Genomic DNA, 13040 nt, shown 5'->3' on the forward strand with positions numbered 1-13040 from the left:
AAGGAAAACAAATGTCTGTTCTAGCAATTTTGTTTTTCAGGGTGCACTATTTTTTTAAAACCAGATACCATCTTCATCCTGTCAGGCAGTAAATTATGCACTTGCACTTTCATAAACTCTCCCCTTGGGAACTTAGTCAATGAAATGGAAATGTCTTTTTCACACCCTCCAACTCCAGAGAAATACAGGGAAATAGCCAACTTGGTTATAAACTGAATGTCTAGAGGGAATCCATATGAAATGTGGATTAATGCAGTCCTGATGCATGTATTGTTTAGCATATGTACCATTCACTCAAATGGTGCATTGAGTTGTGACTGGGATCATTAATGTTTCCCTTTTTTTTTCTGAATTGGGAGAGTAATTGCATGTTCTGTGGTGGGATCTGCAGGTACAAAGACACTCACTGTCACTGGACTGTGAACCTCCCTCCCAAGCCAGGAGACCCACAGGAGGAGGAAAGCTCTGCTGGCCTGCTCAAGGATAAAGCACGACGGCATTTACCTCGGTTGGTCTTTCCTCTGTTGTGGGGTGGGACTGGGCAGGACAAGGGCTTGCAATGGCATGTCCTACCCACGGGATAGCCTCTCACGAGGGAGAGCAGAGCTACTGAGGCAGCTGAATTCGATGTTCCTTGTAGGTCCCTTCCAAATGAATTATTTAAATCTACTTCTATTTTCACCATCCATCACCCAGAACCACAGAGTTTTGCCTGTAGCAGTCAAATGTCTTCATATGAAGCCCTGTGTGGTCCAAGGAGTTGTGCTATCCCCCCACCACATCACATGTGGAAAGTGTGAAAAGCCAGCAAAAAGGCAGCAAAGGAAAGGAAGCCAGGAAGGGATTTGCAGGGGAGTCTGCTGAGATGCCCAAGGATCCCTCAGAAGCAGGAGGAGCTGCAGCATCTCTCCTGTCCCAGGAAGGACACTGAAGCTGTTCACCTGACTACTGATGGTCCTCATTTTCCCCAATCTACCTTTAAGAGCCCTCTAAAAGCCCCAGCTCTTCCACTCTGGGGAATGCATGAAATGTGAGATGTAGTAGATGCATTCGGCAATTGCAGCAAACTTAGAGAAAACAGGAAAATCAACAGCAACAACAAGAAAAAAGGAATCTTGAAATTTGGCAGAAAAAAATGTAGTGCAAACCCCACAAGAACATGAGTATCTTTGCACAAAGCCACTTATGGATGCATTCCTTAAAGGTAATCCCTTCAGACAGTATGAGGCTGCCATTTCTTTGAAAGATATTAAAGCAGCTGTTGCTAGAACACAGAGAATTACTGAGCTATCTGTCAAGGGATGGACATTTGTAATGCTATAGCTACTTTTTTTTTTTAATTTACAGTTTATTTTGATACCAAATTTCCAGCTACTGAAGGTAATTGAGACTGCAAACAAAATCTCACTATCCACTGATCTGCCAAATCAAATTTTTCCTCCTGTAAGTATAGTGTTTTTCCTTAGCTTCAGAAAGGAAAAGAATTATGCAGAATGAATGAGAAAGAAAAGGGGTTAGTTTAGAAAGGGATTTGTTTATATAATGACCATCGCAGCCATCTCTCTGTTGATCTGTCATAGTTCATTCTCAAAGATGTGAATTATTATCATTGTCATTTAGAACAGAGCTTGTTCATTTTCCTTCTGCTGCATCTGCTTACCACTCTCCAAATTAACACATATTTTAATAAAAACTAAATATCCTGACTATAGCTGGGATAGAGGATGGCCCCAGCTGGGATATGGATGCAGCAAGATTCTTATCATCTTTGCATTGCCCTCCTGGAATGACTCTGCACTGCCCTGGTCCTCGAAAGGCATTAAAGTAGCCATGAGGCTATTTTGATGACTTTTGGCTACCAGAGGCCTCAAAAGAGGGCATCTAAGGCAGTAAAGTAGTAGCTGTGTGTCTCCTGTGCTGTTTTCAAGTTGTGTGGTGTTTCTGAGGGGTCTCTAGGAACTCTCTGTCACTGGAGCAGCTCCCTGCTCCATGATGTCCTCCCACACCCAGCACCAGGGCTGGCTGGGTGTCGCAGCAGGAATGGGCTAAGGGAGCTGAGCTTCTCTCGTGGCTTTTTCCCTAGCTAATGTCAGAAAACAAAATACTTCTAAAGATCTTCAAAATGACATTGGATTTTTGTTCTCTTTGGTGACTACTTGCTCTCCCATGGGCCAGTCCTATCCATCTGGTTCTCCTGTACTCTGGTAATCAAATTTGATGCCAACATGGCAACTGGACTTTCCTTCTCTCTCCTGTCTGCACTGAGATTTTCACTGGTCTCAACTCTTACTGAGAGGTTTTTTTTTCAATCAAAGTGTTGAAGAGTAACTATTTCATATGCTTGTTCTCCTGAAGTTGCTTTAACACTTTTGTAGCTCTAAGGTGAGCCAATTCACCCCTAAAATTCAGGTATTCACACCTAATCACTCCCAGCAGGATGCTCCTCCAAGGTGGGAAAGCAGTGCTGAAGTGACAGCTCTGCAGCATTTTGGGGGATTCAGGGTAAGTGATGGGATTTAACTCTGCAGAACTCATACAAAACTCACAGAGACTCTGTCCTTCACTTCAAAACATCTGTTAATTCTACTTGTGTGCTCATCACCGAAAGGCTGCCTATATCTTTCCTTTCAGGTTTGTGAAAATAAGCACTGGTGAATGAAGATGAAAGAGAAATGTTGCTGGTTTCTTCCCTGGAGATCGTATTTCTTACTTGTTGCATAACTGCTTATTTTAGCATCAATCAGCCAAGCCTTTGTTGTGCAGACAATTCTGTCCTTTTAAAGGATTTGTGCAGTATTGTTTCTTCCAAAATGCTTTTTTTTTTGTTTTTATTATTAGATTTATTTCCTCTCTTAGCAAATGCCAACTGACAACACCCTGCAACACCCTGTCAGAGCTCTTCATAAGTGTTACATGAATGTCATACTATGTAAACTGAGTGTTGTATATAACATATACATGACCTTTCTGAAGAACCATCCATCAAGTACTGTCTCTGTGTGTGTCACGTTTATGCATTTGTACACAAGCTGTGTTTAAGTGTGCATATATGGTAGCCAAAAATCTCTTAAGGGGAGTACTCAAAAAGCTGAAATGTCCAAACTCTTGTCAGTGCAACTTCATCTACACCCTTTTGTTGAAGCAGAACAAGACTTCAATTGCATGTCCAGATACTCTTTTCCTTCTGCATCACTGTGTGTGCAGTGAGATGGTCAGCGAGGGGCTCAGCAATGCCTATTGTTCAGCACATGAGCCTAGGCAGAGCACATTATTCACCACATTATTCACATGTCTGACCACTTTTGGATTTCACAGCAATAGAAAATACAGCTCCAATATTTCTCTGTGCAGTTGTCAAAACAGAGCAAGGTGCTCATGTTCTGGATGGTAAAAATCTGCTGAGGTTGCAACCAGGCATGCTGTGGACCTGCCGTGCTGTGCTGTGACCTTCTTTAGAGGTGTATCCAGAAATCCTGGAGAAATGGCCCAGAGGGTGGTAAGACTGTAGCATGCTGTACAGGACCAGAGCAGGAACCTGCAGGTTCCTCAAAAGACAGAATTATTAATTTCCTCATGGCTTTTTGTATAGCACTTTCCACTACACTGCCTCAGTGCTTCAGCACCTTCATTAATCCTCCCCAAACACTCATTCTGAAGATGGCTCAGAGTGACACATGGATGGATTAAGGTCAGTTTTGACTAATTCAGGGTACTCCATCTGAAAAGCATAACGTCTGCGTTTTCAGAGCATTTAACATGATACAGCACTTCATACGTGCAAGCACAGCACCCACTGCTTCCAGCTGCACAAAGATGGATGTCAGCAATTCAGGCTAAAGGCTTCCAGCCACGCACCACAGTGTGGGCAATACAGCCATCAGCAGCCAAAAGTTTGGGTTAATGACTTGTAGTGTTACATAGCCTGTGGCAAGGGCACGGGAAGAATTTGCTTCTTTGGGAGAGTTTTATCCTTTTGTCACAGTCTGCCTGTGTCTTACAGCCCTTGCATCGCTCCTTGGGCAGTCTTTGGTTATGCAGGTAAGATGAGAACCTGGCTAAAATTTGTTTCCTTTTTGACTTACAGAGCAGATCTGTGCTGTGCAGGTGTCACAGAGAAATCAGATTGTGACAGTGTAACTAAAAAACTGCATTAGAGTAAGTGTGCACAAGAAAATCTACAGAAATTGGTATGGAATGCCTCACTTTGGACATTTCTCATGTCCAGACCAGGTAACACAGCGACCTTCACAATATCCCTTAAGGCAGACTGTGCTGTGGACGAGGTGGGATGTGTAGGTGAAGTCCTGTCAGGGTCTTAAAGACAGGAGCTGTGCTCATGAATCCCATTGTTCTTGTAATCCAAGGAAAAGCTTTTTAGTCAGTAGCTGATGTTTCCTGTCCCCTGGGGGGCTGCTGAGAGGGCTCCGAGCACCTGAAGCAGCAGGTGCCCTAAGAGCAGCATTTTGAGAGATTTCAGCTGCCAGAACTGGGCATGCTTACTGCTATGTAGTGAACTGCTCTTCAAAACCCAGTAACAGGACTAATTTGGGTGGATTTATCTAAAGGACCATAAAAGGCTGCTTCATGCCAAATTTCAAGACCCTGTTTTCAGTGTTAGTCCTAAGAACCACAGAAAGCTCAAGAATTCCCAAAGTGATGCTCTTCTACTCTGCTGTCATCCTTGGAAGCGTGAAAGGACTTGGAACGTTCGGAAAATATCCAGCCCAGGCTGCCAAGGCAGAAAGTTACAGCCTAATTCATTCAAGTTTGGTGATTTATAAGAAGCCACAACAGGGATGTAAGTTGGGGAGCATCTGGCTATTGTAGCTCTGGTTCCTAATGGCTTATAATTGGTAATTCACAGTTTTAGGGCTGACCAGCTTAATGAATCGAAAGAGATGATGGCAGATTGTCATTGAAAGACAGTCTTTAAGTTGAATTTTAATCTTCTGCAGCAATGGTTTAAAACAGTGCAAGCCAACTTCTGTAAGGCCCTTGGGAGTTGGGGTAGATGTATGCTGTACATCCAATTATTATTATTATAATTATTTTAATTTAAGAAGCCGTTTCTATCCCGAAAGCACTGCTGTCGTTGTTTTTAATCCTAAGGAAAACAGCTGGCAACAGGCAGCCCTGAACCACCCAGAGCCCAGAATACTCGTTTGGGGAGGGTCACCCTGTGCGGAGTTGCGCGGCAGCCGCGCCGCTCCGCACCTCTCCGCGGAAACTCTGCGAAGTTTTTTTGGGGGAACACACACATACACACACACGCACGCCTCGGGGGGCTCTTCTGTTGCGGTCGCATCCCCAGCCCCGCCGTTCCTCACCCATCCGGACCAGCCGCGGTGCCAGCGCGGAGGCTCCGCGTTCCCCCCCCCCCCCAGCCCCCCGCAGTTCCCACGCCCCGCGGCCGCGGAACTTTGCTACGCGGGTGCGGGAGGGAGAGAGCAGCTCCGCACCGCGGCCCCCGCCCGCCCCGCGATGGGCAAGAGCCGTCTTTTTGACGCAGGAGAAATGGCAAATTTTAAGTACGTCATTAATATGGCGCCAAAACCCTTCTTTTTTTTTTTTTTTTTTTTTTTTTTTTTTTTTTTTTAAGTATAAGCTTATTTTTTTTTTTTTTTTAAGGTTGGCGAAGCCGCCCCGTGTACGCGTGTGCACAGCGCGGAGAGGGGGAGCGGGCGGGGGGGCGGAGAGCGTGAGTGTGTGCGAGTGTGAGTGCGTGTGCAGGGCCGGGCTGCGGGGCGCCGGGGCTGCGGGCGAGCGGCGCTGGGGCTCCGGGCAGCGCCATGGGGCCCCGGCGGCCGGCGGGGGGGTGACGCGGGGCGGGCGGCGGCGGCGGCGGCGCGGCCCGCGATGGGACCCGCGCTGCCCGCACCTGGCCCTGCCGCGGCGCCCGGGGAGGGGAAAAGGCAAAGAAATTGAAGATTTGGGGCGGCCGAGGAGGGGGGGGGGTGGGTGGGGGGGTGGAAGCACCGCCACCATTATCCGTCCCCGCTCCGAAAGTCGCTTCCCCGCCTCCCTGCCGGAGCCGGAGCCCGGGCGGCGGCGGGGCGCGGAGCGCCGGAGGAAGTGCGGGGTGAAAAAGAAAGAGAAACAGGCGGGCAGGGCTCGCCCGGCCGCGGCGGAGCGGCCATCTCGGCTGGGAGCGGGACCGCATCCATGGAGTTACCGGGCGGGCGCTCCTAAGGAGGGCCCGAGCGGCGCGGCCCTGGCAATGACACCGGATTGAGCCGCCGAGGGGGCTCTCCCGGCCGGGGACTGCGGGAGCATCCCCCGCCCCCGCCTCCTCCCGCCTGTCACCCCAGAGACCGGCGCAACTCCGGGCGGACACTCCTGGCCAAGGTAAAGGCTCGGCGGGGTGGCGGCGGGAGCGGGCTGGGTTTGCAGCGGATGGTTATTTTGCAGCTCCCCCTGCTTTTGCTGTATATATGTCTTTTTTTATTATTATTTATTTTTTTTCCCTCCCTCCCCCGGCTGCCGGGCGGGGGGATGTGCAGCATTCCCGGGGCGGATGGCGCACGGTGGTCACTCCGCTTTGGAAGTGCGGGAGGGAGGCGGCGGGGACGTAAACAAGAACTTTTCAAGGCTCGGTTCGCCGCTTCGCCCCTTTATTCCCCGAATTAATGACTGCGGCAGCGGCCCCGCGCCCTGCCCTGCCCGCCGGGAGAGGAGGGGACGCCCGGGCGCCCCGCGGGGCTCGGGCGGGCAGCGGGGGCTCGGCGGGCGGCAGCGCGGGGCCGGGCAGCGCGGTCGGGAGCGGAGGGGCCGCGGGCGCGGAGCGCTGCGCGGGGCCGGGATGGCGGTGCCCGGGGGCGTGGCGGCTGCCGGCTCCCGCCTGCCCTCCCCTTCCTCCCCCCTTCCCTCCCCACCGCGGGGCTTTCCCCGCCGCCTTCCCCCCGCCGCTGCGTCCCGGGGCTGCCGAGCCCGGAGGCACCGCCGCTCCCCCCACGGCATCACCCGCGCTCGGAAACATCCCGCGTCCCCCCGCGCCGTTGTGCCCCCGGGCCGCCCCTCCTTCTCTCCCCGGCCACCTGCCCCCTCCCCAGGCTTCCTCCTGCATCCTCCGGGGAAGCCGGCGGCGCCCGCGCCGCCCCCGCCGCGCTCCTGCCCCTTCCCCACCTGCCGAGCCGCTCCCCAGTCAGGATGCGGGGCTGGCAGCGCCCCCCGGCTGCCCCGCGCCCGGGGTGGGAGCAGCGAGCTGGAAGTTGGGAAGCGCTGTAAAGGCGGGAGGCTGCTGGATTGTCAACCTCGATCGCAGTTAGGGGAAAATAAAATTCTCTGTCTCCATACCTATACATTTTGAGCGCTTTTCGAGTGGGAAGAGAAGGATGGCATGGCATTCACAGGGAAAATTCTCAGTGCCTTTCTCAGCCCCCACAGTGAAAATTGTTTTGAAGGGCTGAAGCCAGGATCCTCCGACCGACCGCTTGGACAGTTCTAAGAGGAGGTTTTGCTTGGGAAAAAAAAAAAAAAAAAGAACAATTATCTGATCTCAGCCTTCTCCTCAGGGGTAAGGAGCCCAGCTTTTAGGAATGGTGTTTGACCTTTAAGCATTTATTGGCTACTGGGGTTAAAATAAGCTTGAGATAGGAGTAAAAATAGCTCGCAGAAAGGTTAAATCGAAGGTTAAATTTGTTTTTCTTAAGAAAATTGAGCTGATGTTCAAAAATGTAGGCTTGGAGCAAAGGATGTTAGGGGGGTCTGTAGGCGGGGAGACGCAATTCCTTTAAAGTATTGATGGCTGCTGAGAGTGTTTGACACCCAAGTTCTGAAAGTTGGTGGGTGGGTGGTCCTTCAGACGAGGTCTGGTCTTTACCTTTCTGTGGGTTTTCACCATTCACAAAGATTGGCATGTCTGTAGCTCCTGTTTTGATACTCAAGAGACCTGCAGGATGGGGCAGCTGGCTGTGGGCATGGAGCTGTGCCTGGTGTCCCTTCTCATGCCCTGTGTCCCTGCCTGCACCTTCCCCCACGAAGGCAGGGGTGGCCCCAGTGCCCTCAGTAACCTTTCTGATTACCTGTGCTCTGTCTGGGCTTGCTAAAGAAAAAGTAGATAATTATAAGGTAACGAATCAGAAGAGGCAAGTAAAGTTGTAAATGTGAGTAGTAAAGAAAAAAAGCCCCTTGTAGGTGTGGAGAAAGGCAAAGCGCAGGAAGTAAAAGAGGGCTTGTTTTGTTTTAAATTGAAATGAGATTAAATTTTGCCCTGGGGAGCCAAGACAGCAGCGTTGGTATGGAGGAGAGGAGGGATGGCTTGCTCCTCACCTGGGCACCTGAGCTTTTGCTGGAAAGCTGGGGCTGGCAGCAGCCTGTAGAGGAGGCGAGGGACAGACGAGCCCCGGCAGGCAGGGGCAGGCTCCTGCTGCCCAGAAAATGGTTGTTCTAGGTACCAGGATCCTGCACTTTAGCATTTATGCTTTGCAGGGTTGCCAGGGAGGTCAGGAAAAGCTTCTCCCAGATGCAGGGGCTGAGCACCACGATTTGCTGTGGGTCTTGTTGGCCCCGCTGATGTGCATCCTTTGGTCCAAAAGTTTGTCCTGTTACTATGAAATTGGAGCTGTGCCAATTTGGGGGATGCTGCCGCTCTCTCAGAGCCTCCTGTAGCAGCGCTTGGCTACAGAATTTGTTCTTGGGAAAACGCAGTGGGGCGAGGACAACCCTCCCACGGTGTACTGACTGGGATGTTCCAGCCCTCCACCCTTTTTATTACACTTTCTAACAACTGGCTGGTGTTCCTAGACAGAGGGAAAAACACACTGAAGGCAGAGGGGAAGCGCTGAGGGGATGCGTCGGGAGCAGCCCCAGGGCTCGGTGGCAGCCGGCGGGCGCAGGTGCCGAGACGGGTCCGGGACGGGGTCCCCGGCGCGGGGTCGGTGGCCGGAGCCGTGTGCGTGCCGCTGGGGGCACTATGTTCTGTTTGTGTTCCTATTTCTGGGCTGGAAGAACAAACAGGGAAGTGGTTTTTCTGCAGTCTCATTGCAGCTCACAAACAGAGCACATCATTCAGCCGGTGTTGCTCACAGCGTCAGAGGTGACGGCGCGGGGACCGAGCGCGGCGCATCCCTCAACCTGCGGGGAGGCTGGGAAGAGGTGATGACCAAATACTTTCCTCTTTTTTTTTTTGCTGCAACTTATGCAGGTTTCTGGTGCCTGTTCCCTGTGGAAGTGAGGATCACAGGCATGTATGAATTTCTCTGTTTGCTTGCCACAGTTCAGAATGGTTCGTTCTTGGAAACAGTGGAAACAGCCTCTGCACGGGGTGCTGGGATGCCACTAAAAATCTCCAAATCGCACGTGGAGTTGATGTGCAGAAGAGTTTGCAGGGAGCTGGGAAGCATCAGGGGGTTCTCCAGAGCACAGGGCTGGTGGAGGAGGGGTATGCAGAGAAAGATTTCTGTGCTAGCTAAAGGCTGGATGAGGCATTTCGGTTTAGTGTGGATGGGAGCCGGTGCCTGTCCCTGGCAGTGTGCCCTGTTGAGCTCAGGGTCTGGGCACAGGCATCTCTGTGTGCCAGCAGTAGTTGCCTTCACCTCTCCCAGGTTGCATGGGCTGGGCAAAATTGCATTCCCAAGAGCTCCTCTCCAGCCTTCCCCTGCTGTGAGGCAGGACCAGCCAGCCTCAGGCCATCTCCTCCATTTCAACACCAATCGTGGTGCTAATTTGTCCAAGGACATAGTGATTTGCATTTGTTTAGGCTGATGAAGGGCCATCATCTTCCTTGGTTTAGCATTTATCTGCCTTCCTCAGCTTTGAACAAAGGCAATGCTAAACATGTGTTGGTTTGCAAGCAGTTCAGTTTTTGGTTTCCAGGCATTAGCCAGGGCTATGCCTGTGGATTTGAGTTGCAGACACTTCAGGGGGATGTTCATTTGTTTATAAAAGAAACCCACATCTGTTTCTGTTTGAATTTTTTAAGCAAGCCTACATAGAAACCTTTCACTTGGTTTCTGGCTCTGTAAAAACTAGATTTTGGGCCAAGTTTGACCTAACAGTGACCTTTTCAAAGTATTACAAATTTTTTTGGTATTTGTTTATGACTTTATTAATGATGCCATGTGGGGAATGGGTCAGTTAAAGGTGAAATTAACTTCTAATGTAAACAAAAGATTAATTTTGGAGCAGAGACGATACTTTGTGGGGACTTAATTTGCTCAGTAGTTCACCAACTGAATTGCTCCTGAGAGCTTTTGGGAGCTGGAGCTCCAGCCCTGGGAGGGATGTGGGCAGTGAGTCCTCCCCACCCCCCAGCCACCCCCTCGCCCCGCCGAGGGTGCCAAAAGGGTGGTAGGAGCTCAGCCACCATCAGACTTTATAACTCTGGGTTACAGATGGGGAAATGGCCCAATTACCATTCTACAGTAAATTCCTCTCTTAAGTGCCATGCGGTTTCCTACTGTTTGGCTGCTCAAGATGAGTCCCTCAGAAAACAGCTTCTTAGCACAGCTTGGAATGTAACAATTTTCTGGAATGGCCTGGTTTTGGCCAAAACTTTTGCTCTTTTGAGGCACACAATAGCTTGTGTGCCATCCCCTGCCCGGCCTTTCAGTGCTGCTGTTCAGAGATGTCCGTACTTTGCTCAAGCCAGAATTTCATTCACAAATTTAACGCAGTTTGGTTTGGAGGATGCTGTCATGCATCCTGCCAAACAGTGGCAAAATGATTTACTGAAGTACAGACGCTATTTTTACCTGCAATGTGAACCATTTCTGTATGTGAACATCAATTCATCTTGTTACGTAGTGAGTGTGTTAATTCGGTAGGCAGCTGTAGGACAGAAGCAGGATGCAGAGACCAAGTTCAGTGAGAGGGATGATCAGTGCATCTCCTCATGCATATCAGCCAAAACCAGTGCCAGCCTCCTGCTACCTGTGCTGAGCATTGATTGCAAACCTTTTTCCCTGCCTTGGAAAGGAGAGTGATGTCAGTGATGCTGCCCTGCTGTAAAAGCAAAGATGGGAAACCTGGGAAATCTCACTGGCTATCAGTAGCATTCCTTTGCTTCACCTTAGGTGGTTTTTTTCCCTCCTCTTGGCTTTGGCTTATTTAATCTCTGTGATTAGGAACTCCAGAATCAATAAAAGCATTGCTCTATCTTTGTGCTCCAAATGTCTGTTTGTCACTTCAGACCAGTAGGAACCAGTTTCAAAGGTTGAGGTAGGATTTTCACTAAAAGTAAATAAGTTGCAGTTAGAGCTATCTTCAATTTCATTTCCCCCAAGCAAAATCTAATGGCTATTTGGAGCAAGGCCGTTTTAATAACATCTGTTGCCCATTGAATCACCAGGGGAAAAGTATTGATATTGCCATATTCTTAGGGAGTTTTGACAGGGCAATGCCTTACCACAACACTGACAGTTAAAATGTTTAGGATATTTTGTAGTATTTTCCTTTATAATTCTGTGATAGCACATATATTGTAAAACACAGCTGTTACAAGGTTTTTATATGCTTATGTAGAACATTTCCTGATGTTTGGGGGGAAATGTCATGCTCTAGCTTGCTATCCCAGTCTGTGTGCTGCTTGTACCTGCTGCAACCAAACCACACAAACCCAGTGTTTCATTATCATTCCCACTTACCATTTGTGGAAGCCATAGTGAGTATGACATAGGAACACATTCAGATTCTTCGAAAAATTCTCAGAACGTACTAGGAAGATTTCAATGAGGTTAAGACTGTTTTCTGTGGATGTGTTTTGGCTTACAGACTCTTGGACAGTTGTCTGGTCCACAGGCAGCCCTTTCCATCCAGAGCTGCCCAAGCCCTGTATTGGGGGCCATGTTGATCAGCCACCAGCCACATTGGTAAAATTTGGATTTTCAAAAGTTAAAATACCTTTCTTCTTTTTTTTTTTCCTGAAGCACCTACTTTGAGTTCCAAGTGCTTGGTTCCCAAGGGGCAAGTTCAGGAGAACCTGCTGGTTTCAAGCGCTCCTGTGGCTTGTTCAAAGTCTCAAAGCAAATCAGCTGAGCTTGAAACGGGTCTCCATCAGTGCAATGGTACCCGCTGCTGTGATTTTAGCTCTGAGAGGATGGAGAAGGCACGGCAGGTGTGCAGAAGCCGCTTGCCCACTGCTGGGAGCTCTGGTGCCCGCGGTGCTGCCGGGGGGAGCTCCGGCAGGGCAGTGCGCAGTGATGGGAGGTGCTTCCTGTGTAGACAGATACTCCCGAAGCCTTAAAAGAAGTAGATAGCGGCTGAATGGGAAGATGAGTCAGAGGGTAAAACCCCAGGCTTGTGGTACACAGGGGTTCTCTTCAGCTCTGGGATGCTCGTACTTCCCCCTGCAGACATACCGAGAGTCTGCAGTTTCTGTTCTTCTGTCTTCACATTTCTTCACTTTGCAGCTGGGACAGGTGGTTCCCAGGAGATCTTTTCTCCCATCCAACAGCACCACGGTTCCTGGAGGGCATCCTCCAGTCTGTGTTGGAGCTTCTTCCCTTGGCAGTGCTCTTGCAGAGGAAGAGTCATTTGGATGCAAATCCTGCACAGACAAATTTCCGTGCAAAGCTGAGTGATCCAAATGCACCCACTGTAACTACTGGGATCTACTGGGATCGGGAAAAGCTAATAGAAAGACAATTAAAGTTTTTTAAAAAATCCATGAGAATTGTTTTGTTGCATTTTTTTCAGCCTCTGGGTAGTTGTCTGTCCTGAGGGTAAGGACTGACTGGTGCTGGGATAAGAGGGTGTGTGGATATTCATATAGCAGTGCTTTGGTGCTGAGATGAGTTTTCTGGACATGGAGTGTAATGTTCAATTTCTTTTGTTACAGATGGAAGAAAAACGGCGCAAGTACTCCATCAGCAGTGATAACTCGGACACCACTGACAGTAAGACTTTTAATTCAAAGCTTTGAACAAGATTCACCTCCAGCTGTCAAAATGCTTGAATAATTACTTTACAGTGGAGGAAACTGCATTTACTGGGAAGTCTCTGCACAATGAATAGCATACAGGGCTGGGTTTGTCAGAAATGCAGCAACAAGCTGATACTAATTTATTTAAACACTTGGCTGTGGCTCCTCTTAACTGATGAGA

At 49.6% G+C, this 13040-nt stretch overlaps 1 protein-coding gene and 1 long non-coding RNA gene across 5 annotated transcripts in view; both read left to right on the forward strand.

The window, feature by feature from the left end:
- The first annotated feature begins 431 nt into the window (after positions 1-431).
- Positions 432-3101, forward strand: LOC128795596 (uncharacterized). The gene is made up of 3 exons (XR_008433591.1): positions 432-508; positions 1348-1443; positions 2632-3101. It is a non-coding gene; the product is annotated as an uncharacterized LOC128795596 (long non-coding RNA).
- Positions 3102-5974: 2873 nt separating this feature from the next.
- JADE2 (jade family PHD finger 2) overlaps positions 5975-13040 on the forward strand; it is a 72374-nt gene continuing 65308 nt past the window's right edge. For 2 of the 4 annotated variants that reach the window (XM_053956472.1, XM_053956473.1), the window contains exons 1-2: positions 7464-9093; positions 12776-12833. In XM_053956472.1, coding sequence (XP_053812447.1) covers positions 8788-9093; positions 12776-12833 — 364 coding nt within the window. In that variant the 5' untranslated portion in view covers positions 7464-8787. Of the gene's footprint in view, positions 6346-7463; positions 9094-12775; positions 12834-13040 lie in introns of those variants that run through there. The other 2 variants (XM_053956475.1, XM_053956474.1) reach the window with 2 other exon arrangements.

This window comes from Vidua chalybeata, chromosome 15 (genome assembly GCF_026979565.1).
Source record: "Vidua chalybeata isolate OUT-0048 chromosome 15, bVidCha1 merged haplotype, whole genome shotgun sequence".
Lineage (NCBI taxonomy): Eukaryota > Metazoa > Chordata > Aves > Passeriformes > Viduidae > Vidua > Vidua chalybeata.